Source organism: Myotis brandtii, unplaced genomic scaffold, assembly GCF_000412655.1.
Source record: "Myotis brandtii unplaced genomic scaffold, ASM41265v1 scaffold668, whole genome shotgun sequence".
Lineage (NCBI taxonomy): Eukaryota > Metazoa > Chordata > Mammalia > Chiroptera > Vespertilionidae > Myotis > Myotis brandtii.
Genome location: NW_005370597.1, coordinates 3,331,336 through 3,341,270, shown reverse-complemented (window position 1 = coordinate 3,341,270; position 9,935 = coordinate 3,331,336). Strand labels below are relative to the sequence as shown.

Sequence of the window (9,935 nt, the reverse complement as noted above, 5' to 3'; positions counted from 1 at the left end):
CGGGCCTGCAGCGTCAGCTCAAAGGCGCGCAGCTGCTCGTGGTCGAAGGCGCGCTGCGCGAACACCACCCCGCTGTGCGCGCTCACGGACACGTAGGACGACAGCGCCCGTGCCTCCAGGTCGCTGGCCACGATGGAGTAGGAGATCTGGCTGTTGAGTCCCAGGTCGGGGTCGGAGGCGCTGACCTGCGCGATGGAGGCCCCGGGCGGGTTGTTTTCTGGCACGTGGACCAGGTAGGCTGACTGCTGGAAAACCGGGGCGTTGTCGTTGACGTCTGTGACGTGCAGGGTGATGGTGGTGCTGGAGGAGAGGGGCGGCTTGCCCCTGTCGGTGGCTGTGATGGTGACATTGTACTCCGGGGTCAGTTCTCGATCCAGGGTCCCGTCTGTTACCAGTTTATATGAACTTTTGGATGAAGAGATGATCTGAAAGGGGACTTGACCTTCTAATCGACAATTAACCTCCCCATTCTCCCCAGAATCACGGTCATGTATTTTGATGAAAGCAATTAGAGTTCCTGGCACTGCGTTTTCCAGAATCATTTCCACCAGAGAATGGAATGTAATTTCTGGGCTGTTGTCATTTTCATCTTGAATGTTAATTTCAACTGTACATTGTGCCACCAGTCCTCCACCATCCCTTCCTTCCACCACCAGAGAATACTCCTTGATTTCTTCGTAATCCAGTGTCCGCGAAGTGGTAATTTCCCCGCTCTTTGAATTCAGATGGAACACTTGCCCCGTCCTGTACAAAAAATACGTTATTTCTGAGTTGAGGCCCTCATCCAGGTCGGTGGCTGACACCTGCAGCACAGTGGTGCCCGGTGGCACGTTTTCTGAAAGCCTGACTCTGTACACGTCCTGCTTGAATACAGGGGGGTTATCATTGGCGTCGGTGACCTGGATCTGGAGCTCAGTGGTACCGCTTAGGGGTGGATCTCCGCCGTCCAAGGCAGTGAGGACTAATCGATGATGCTTCTGTTGTTCCCGGTCTAAGGGTTTCTCCAATATCAGTTCCGGGTATTTACTACCATCTGGTTTCTCCTTATTTATCAAGGAGAAACTAGGACTTAGAGAGAGTTTGTAATTCTGCAGAGAGTTTAGGCCAGTATCGCCATCTTCCGCTACTTCTAATATAAATCGCGTGCCCGGCAGTGTGGACTCACTTATTTGCAGCTCAAAGGAGTTTTGCATGAATTTGGGAGGGTGGTCATTAATATCCTCGATCTCCACGTTCACGTGGTAAAAGTTCAATGGCTTTTCAGCAACAGCCTCAAATTCCAGAGCACATACTGGCTTCTTCCCGCATATCTGCTCCCGGTCCAGCCTGCCGCTCACAAGTAAGTCCCCGCGCTCTGCGCTCACAGTGAAGTAAGGCTTCTCAGAGCTGACGCGCAGTTTTCGAGTCGGTAACTCGCGGACACTGAGTCCCAGGTCCTTGGCGAGGTTCCCCACCACCGAGCCCTCGGGCATTTCCTCGGGAATCCGGTAGCGGAGCGGCTCAGAGAGCGCCGGGCAGAACAAAGACAGCAGGAAGGGAAAGAGCACTGGCCGCCGCTCAGCCCAGCCCCAGTCCCCAGCGCCGCTCCCCATCCCTCTTGCTCCCCTCAGCGTGCTCACCGGCCTGAAGACGCCGGATGACCAGTAATGTCTGTGTCGCGGACGTCCAGAGCCCCGAACAGCCTTTAGTTCCTGCGTGGGGGTCAGGGTTTCTTCTTTTCCAGAGGAGGGAGCGGTGGAAAGGCCAGCTCTAGCGAGAGAGCTGAGGAAAGCGAGCTGCGGCTGCGCGAGGCGATCACCAGCGCCGAGCTCTCCACTCTGGCCAACAGCGGCGCCCAGAGTCCGCACTATGAAACTGCAGCCTCTGCTGCTTCAGGCTAAGGAGCTACAGTAATTATAATCGTGTACTAGACTAAACAAGCCGTTTTTTTGTTACTACATTTACATCTTAAATTATAAGACCTTCTTTAAGGTATCTGTACTCTTGTTTTCAAAGCATTAGATATATCGCGTTGGGTTTTTATACAAACCTATATATACAGGTTTATATACAGGTAAGTAGGTTTACAGTTGCTCATATGGAGAATAATACAATAATACAAGAATAAATTGGGTTTCCGATACTTACAACTGTAAACCACTTTTTCCTCACCTGTGTTGGTGCATTCATTTCCCCATTCTACAAACATACATTGAACTCTTGGCTTGTGTTTGTTACTGGTGATATAACAACGGGAAAATCATAGGTATTGCCCTCAGAGTTTATCATCTACTGATTTCACAAATTCATTGTCTTTATTAGCCATGACATGTGAAATAACTTCCTTCTTTTATTCATTCCTATGTTTTGCCCCAACATTTCTACACAATTAATGCTGTTTCACATCACATATATTAAGAGAATATCAATACTGTTGAAATTACTGGTAAAGTTGTGCAATTCCTTACTAATCCCAAACACCTCCTCCTTCTGATAATATCAATACTGTTTATAAAATTAATATTTTTTACTCTTCTGACTATCTCAGGAAATATTCATTCCATAAATACTGTCTCAATGATTAGCCAAGCTATGATTTACTCTACCTTCTTCTTCATATCTCAGAATTACTTGGCCTATGTCATACCCAATGGAGTATGTAAAAGTTACTGGGGAAATGTTTATCTATTCTTTAATATAAAGTCACAAAGGGATATCCCAGTAGACTGCATTATTTCCTTATCTATGTACCTATGTTGTACTGAAGTAATGACTTTGAAATGGAAGGAGCTGAGCTCATGGTAAGTTTACTTAAATACATTTACTGAATATAGAGACATTTGTTCTATTTTTTTTACTTCATTTAAATTTTTTTTGACAATTAGTGAATGTTTTGACCAAGAGAAAGAATTTTCTTTTTTTATTAGGACAAATTTCCACATACTTTTTAAAATTGTAAAGTACCAGTAATATAGTTGTCCCCTCAAATGACTGTGCATCCAAACACTACAGAAAATATAAAGTTAACTCCCACCCACTGTATATGCAAATAGGAGGGAACAGTGCACTATCCTTGGGAAATGTCTATTAATGTATATATTGATTTCAGAGAAGAAGGGAGAAGGATAGATAGAAACATCAAAGATGAGAGAGAATCATTGATCGGCTGCCTCCTGCATGCCCCCTACTGGGGATCAAACCCGAAACCCAGGCATATGCCCTTGAGCAAAATCGAACCCGCAATGCTTCAGTCCCCAGGCAAGCGCTCTATCTACTGAGCCAAGCCGTCTAGGGTGGGAAGTGTCTTTTTTATTACTAACAAATATTTTATTGTATTTTCTACTTACTCTTGATGACAAGTCAAGGTTTAGCTTCATTAAAATGCTATAACAAGGAATATAGAAGCCATACACATAGTTCATATGGAATCATTTTTAGTTGATTAACTTATTTAGAATTTGTGTCCATGAAACTTCTGTTCTTTAAATTAACATTCTCAAACTCTCTTACCATGAGTACACATTTCACATGGTTGCACCATCAAAGCAATTCAGTAGAACTCTACTGAAACATGGGATTCTGTATTTTACAAAAGTCTCTTTCAATGGTTTAAATGACATTTTATTTCAGGCTTGATTTTGTTGTTTTGTTTTTGGGGGGGAGGAGCAATGTCTATTTTGGACTTTAGATTCCATGTTTCCATTTGTGTGAGCCTGGATGAACATTGACACACAAATTCAACATTTAGGGAGAGTCAAACCTACAACCAGGACCCACCATTTAAAATGTGTGTACATTTTGGAATATAAGAAGCCTTAAAGTTTTGAAGGGTACTAATGCAGACACAGGGTTCTGAAAAGAGACTTAAAAAGAAGGAATCTTTCAGAGCTTAGTTTTAGGTTCAAACCCTAAACACATGATAAAATTCTGTGATGTATTTTATTTCTACTAAGATAATTCAAGGATTTAGGAGTCTCAATAATTTTCTCTCAGTCCTAATTTAGGAATATAGTATTCCTATATAGAAAACAAACGTAACTTCTGTGGTTGGGCAACTACTTCTTAAGTGAATGAGTGATAAGTGATAATTATAATTACAGTAAAATATGGAAGGCTTTAAAAGGTTGAGAGTTCACATTTAAACAATCATGTCCAATCCTTGGGAAAGCAAATAAAACAAACTATGATAATTAGAGCTCAATTTTGTAGTATCACCACTAAAATGACCCCCATATTTAGGGTACACCTTAAAACTATTTTAAACTTTCTGCATAATACATGTTTCAAAACACATAGATTTATAAAGAATATAATGCCTCTGAGAAATAATGTAAACAAAAACTGAACTCACCTGAGCCGAAGTAGCTTCGTCCTTACCTTCGTGAAAATCTATGGGTGTTAACAAGGAACCATTTTTTTCACAGCTCTCATGGCTTATGAGTGTATGTGCATAGTTGGGCTGAGGGAAGATCAGGTGACTCTTCCCTGAGTCTGCAGTGAGGGAGACCTCATGGGAATAGGTCTGAAGGAATGCCTGTACTCCTTCCACACCCAGAAAGCTTGAGGCAGGCAAGCCCACCAATCCTCTGCCTGAAGCTTGAAGCATACGAGACTTATGCCATCGCCATAGTCTGAGCGCCAGCAGAACAACCACAAAAGCAAGGAAGACACAGGAGATAATGGCCACGGCCACCACCAGGTACAACGTGAGATCTGAGTCTTCAGAGTTGTCAGGGTTCTTCATGTCATCCAGGCCAGCCAGGACCTCTGGGATACTGTCTGCAACAGCCACAGTGAGCGTTACAGTGGTGGAGAGGGGGGGCTGGCCATGGTCCTGGACTACCACCACCAGGCTCTGCCTGAGCATGTCTCTGTCCAGCAGGGCCCGTGCAGTGCGCACCTCCCCCGTGTGCAGTCCAACCGTGAACAGCCCTGGCTCACTGGCCTTGAGCAGGCGGTAGGACAGCCAGGCATTCTGGCCTGAGTCTCTGTCCACTGCCACCACCTTCGTCACCAGGTAGCTGGGCTCTGCAGAGCGGGGTGCTAACTCCACACCAGTGGAACCATCATTGGGGAGTGAGGGGTAGAGAATTTCAGGTGTGTTGTCATTCTGGTCCAGAATGAACAGACTCAGTGAAACATTGCTGCTGAGTGGAGTGTCCCCGCTGTCCCTGGCAGTCACCAGTAGCTGTAGGTCTCGAATCTGCTCATAGTCGAAGGAACAAATTGCATACAGCACACCGGTGTCAGAGTTGATGGAGACATAAGAAGAAAGAGGTGCTCCCATGATGGTGTCCTCAGTCAGAGAGTAAGTGACTTGGGCGTTCTTGCCACTGTCAGGGTCATGGGCGGTCACAGAGAAGATGGAAGCTCCTCTGGGGTTGTTCTCCAGGATATAGGCTGAGTAGGAGGCATGAGAAAAAGTGGGTGGATTGTCATTGGTGTCTGCCACATGCAGGGAGATATGAGTTTTAGTAGATAAAGGTGGGGTTCCTAGATCTGAGGCCATCACTGTGATATTGTACATGGAGATCTTTTCTCGGTCCAAATATTTCCATGTCACTAATCTATAATAATTATCTATTGATTTTTCTAATTGAAAAGGTAAATTATCATGTATGTAACAAACAACTTGACCATTCTTCCCGGAGTCCCGGTCATGCACATTCAAGAAGGCAATTACTGTTCCAGGAAGAGTATTTTCCAAGACTGGGCTAAACAAAGATGTAACAATCACTTCTGGTCTATTGTCATTTATGTCTTCCACTGAAATGAGCACTTTGGTCCTCTCCATGAGAGCCCCCACTCCAAGACTGGGCTAAACAAAGATGTAACAATCACTTCCGGTCTATTGTCATTTATGTCTTCCACCGAAATGAGCACTTTGGTCCTCCCCATAAAAGCCCCCACATCTTCAGCTTGTATTTCCATTTCATAAAATGCACATTCTTCATAATCTAGACTCTTTGCTGTTGATATTTCCCCAGTTTTTTCATTGAGCTGAAATAACGGAGATTGTTTTTTTGAGCTGAAATAATGGAGATTGTTTTTCACTAATTTTCCAGAATTTATAAGCCACTTCTCCATTGATTCCCTCATCCGGATCACTAGCTCTTACAGTAAGCAGCTGGGTGCCAGGGGGCACATTCTCTGGGACTGTTACTTGGTAAATCGGTTGAGCAAACACTGGGGCATTGTCATTCACATCCAACACTGTCACTAGGATGTGCACTGTGCTGGAGCGAGGAGGCTCGCCTCCATCAGAGGCGATGAGGACCAGGTGGTGAGCAGCCTCTTCCTCTCGGTCCAAGGCACGCTCCAGCACCAGCCCTGGGTTTAAAGTTCCGTCGTCTCCAGTTCGCACGTCCAGAGAGAAATAGTGATTGGGGCTGAGCTGGTAGCTCTGCAGGGAATTCAAGCCCACATCCGGGTCAACAGCCTCTGGGAGTGGATAGCGTGTGCCAGGCGCCGCGATTTCATTAATTTTTACTTCCAGATTTTCGGCCTGGAACTTCGGATTATTATCATTGATATCAGTAATTTCTATTTCTATCCCCAAAATTTTTCCTCTATCCTCAACGAGGATGTTGATATTTACAAGACACCGTGCGCTCTGAGCGCAGAGCTCCTCCCTGTCTATCCTGCCGGCGGTGACCAAGCTGCCTCTTTGAGTATTCAGAGCAAAAAGCTGCGTCCTACCTCTGGAGACGATGCGGACTCCGTGCTTCGCCAGCTCTTGAGACTCCAGCCCCAGGTCCTTAGAGATGTTACCCACGAAGGATCCTTTGTCGCTCTCTTCTGGCACGGAGTAGTGAATCTGTCCCCTCCCAATCTCCCACAGCGAACTCAGGAGCGCGCACAGCAGGAACAGCTCCCTGCATCCTCCGTAATTCTTTGGAGCGGCCATTGTTCTTTCGCTATGGAATCCACTCGGAATCTTCATTGGGCATAAGTGTCTTGTTCACCTTTATGCTGCAGGCTCGGAGATCCCCTCGGAAAGCCAGATTGTCCCAAATGTAGGACGGAGTTTCGCTGCAGCCCTGCAGTTGATTTGTGGGATTTGCAGGTCTTAGTGAGGTGAGAGCCCAGAGTATCCGGATGGCTTTTGGTTATATTTATCTCCAAGTTAGGTGAACAGCGGCGCTTAGAGCCCTAAACAGTTACTGCACCCACTTAAAATTGTAATACTGTTTGCTAGATTACAGAGGAGGAAAATACTTCTTGCTTTCTATAATTTGCTTTGCACTTATTTAATTTGTCCCTGAATTTATATTTTAAAAGTAATTGCCAAGAAGTGTGGGATGAAGTAGGGTTTAAGTCTTACAAAGTATTATAAAATGATCAGATTTATGAGTGAGCATCACATTAAATTACTCCCATTTCTGGAAGATATTTACTTTTTAAAAAAGAAATTATTAAATTTTATTTATTATGCTTTAAGGTTTATTATAAATGTCTTCAACATCTATTATCAAATAAGTAGAAGCTCCAGTTGTCACTGGCAATTAATTCACTCAGACTAAAATAGACCTATTGAGATGATTGACTCAGAAGTTGTTTTACTTTGTTTAAACTAATTAATCATTATAGTAAGATTTTTGTAGGTTTTTGCTTCTTAATTTTCTTTTTCTTTTAAATATATTTTATTGATTTTTTTACAGAGAGGAGGGGAGTCTTCAATATCTATTATCAAATAAGTAGAAGCTCCAGTTGTCACTGGCAATTAATTCACTCAGACTAAAATAGACCTATTGAGATGATTGACTCAGAAGTTGTTTTATTTTGTTTAAACTAATTAATCATTATAGTAAGATTTTTGTAGGTATTTGCTTCTTAATTTTCTTTTTCTTTTAAATATATTTTATTGATTTTTTACAGAGAGGAAGGGAGAGGGATAGAGAGTTAGAAACATCGATGAGCGAGAAACATTGATCAGCTTTCTCCTGCACACCCCCCACTGGAGATGTGCCCGCAGCCAAGGCACATGCCCTTGACCAGAATCGAACCTGGGACCCTTCAGTCCACAGGCCGACGCTCTATCCACTGAGCCAAACCCATTAGGGCTTAATTTTCTTTTTTAAATGCCATTTTAAATTACACATTGATAATGTTTCAAATTAATATTGTAAAATGCTAACAGTTTAAGTTCTACTTTCAAGTTTTATTAGAGGTTATACTGATTTGCTTCTTTATTTAAATTATTTATACTTTTTCTATTTGAAAACACTTGAAAGGTACAAATGAATTTACAATAAAAAGTAAATGTCCATCCCATTTTTCACCAATGAGAGAGTATTTAAAGCAGACAATTAAATTCTTAAAGTAGACATATATTCTAAAATTACTTTTTAAAATATATTTCTTTATTCATTTCAGAGAGGAAGGGAGAGGAAGAGAGAGATAGAAACATCAATGAATCATTGATCGGCTGCCTCCTGCACGCATCCTACTGGGGATCGAGCCCACAACCTGGGCATGTGCCCTTGGCCGGAATTGAACCCAGGACCCTTCAGTCTGCAGGCCAACGCTCTATTCACTGAGCAAAACCGGGTAGGGCTCTAAAATTACTTTTACTTTTATGAGTATTTTGGTCAAAAGAACCACAAAAAGCAAGGAACACACATAATTATCAAAAAGTGCCAATACAAACAAATGTCTCCTCAATGCTTTGTAAAATGGCCATCAATTAAGCAGTTGCTAAGGGAAATCTAGCAAAAGGCTGAAACAATGTGTTATCATCTTGAGTATATACTTGTTTACATACCAGGTAAGCAATTTTGTCTAAAATTTTAAGAATCCAACTCTACATTTTTCCTAGAGATAGTAGAATAACTAGGAGATGTCTAGCTTTATTAGTTTAAGGTTGCAAAAAAAAAAAAGAAAACTAAAAACATGATCTTTTCTTGGATGGAAGAGTCTATAGAATGAGCTTCAATACAGATTAATCCTGAAAAGCAAGTAGGAAGAACATACTTTTATCTTCTGATGAGCACAATGGACCTACTACTAAGTCAAAAGATTTTCACACACACACACACACACACACACACACACACACACACACATGCGCGCGCGCGTACATTGCATGGAGTTACAATGGGTCCATCTACAACAAAACAAAACCCCAGGTTTCTAGGTGCTTTTGAAACAGAAGGGGAAGCAAATAGAGACAAAACATCAGATTAGTATGAAAACCATAACAGTTAAATCAGTTAAGAAAAATATCTAATTTTGCCCCTTTTTTTGCTTTAAAGCAGCGGTTCTCAACCTGTGGGTCGCGACCCCTTTGGCGGTCGAACGACCCTTTCACAGGGATCGCCTAAGACCATCCTGCATATCAGATATTTACATTACGATTCATAACAGTAGCAACATTACAGTTATGAAGTAGCAACGAAAATAATTTTATGGTTGAGTCACAACATGAGGAACTGTATTTAAAGTGCCAGAAGGTTGAGAACCACTGCTTTAAAGGCTTATTTAAATGACTACCTACTTTTACATTTATAGTATGGCAAGGCTGAAGAAAAATCATGAATTAAGTGATAGAAAGAAAAATTTAGGGGAAAATCTCAAGCTTTTACAAGAGAGCCCATAGCCTTGTGTAATGTTTCCCTTTGTAGATAAACCCACACCCTCAATCCTTCCTAAATCTGAGCCTGGAAAGATATCCCTACTTCAACCTCCCTTGAAGAATGGTATGACAGTTTTTTGACTAGCTACAACTTTCCTAAGACAACCTTTAGATTTGAAACTGTATGTTCCCCTGTGAACATGGAGAACCGGGTAGACCAAAGGAAGCAGGTTATGCATAAAGGAAACTCACCGGCTGGGAAGTTGATTCACCAGAACTACAAAGTGGAAATAAGGCCCCAGATGCATCACCACAAAGTATGTCTTGTCCTGAACTCAACTGCTCATTACATTTTAGAAAATTAAACTCTGTCTTTCCAGCT

The 9,935-nt window shown here is 42.6% G+C and overlaps 4 protein-coding genes across 9 annotated transcripts in view; all 4 read right to left on the bottom strand.

The window, feature by feature from the left end:
* LOC106723872 (protocadherin gamma-B5-like) overlaps positions 1 to 1,895 on the bottom strand; it is a 10,913-nt gene extending 9,018 nt beyond the window's left edge. The window contains exon 1 of the mRNA XM_014529048.1: positions 6 to 1,895. Coding sequence (XP_014384534.1) covers positions 6 to 1,592 — 1,587 coding nt within the window. The 5' untranslated portion in view covers positions 1,593 to 1,895. The remainder of the gene's footprint in view (positions 1 to 5) is intronic.
* LOC102248091 (protocadherin gamma-C4) overlaps positions 1 to 9,935 on the bottom strand; it is a 162,808-nt gene that overhangs the window by 92,590 nt on the left and 60,283 nt on the right. The window lies entirely within an intron of this gene.
* LOC102259870 (protocadherin gamma-A8-like) lies at positions 5,734 to 7,077 on the bottom strand. Its single transcript, XM_014528996.1, is given in 2 exon segments — positions 5,734 to 6,033; positions 6,035 to 7,077. Coding segments are annotated over 2 exon segments (1,188 nt in total). The 5' UTR covers positions 6,923 to 7,077.
* LOC102259563 (protocadherin gamma-B4) overlaps positions 9,822 to 9,935 on the bottom strand; it is a 2,659-nt gene continuing 2,545 nt past the window's right edge. Inside the window, exon 2 of the mRNA XM_005881106.2 lies at positions 9,822 to 9,830. Within this exon, the coding sequence (XP_005881168.1) occupies positions 9,822 to 9,830 (9 nt within the window). The remainder of the gene's footprint in view (positions 9,831 to 9,935) is intronic.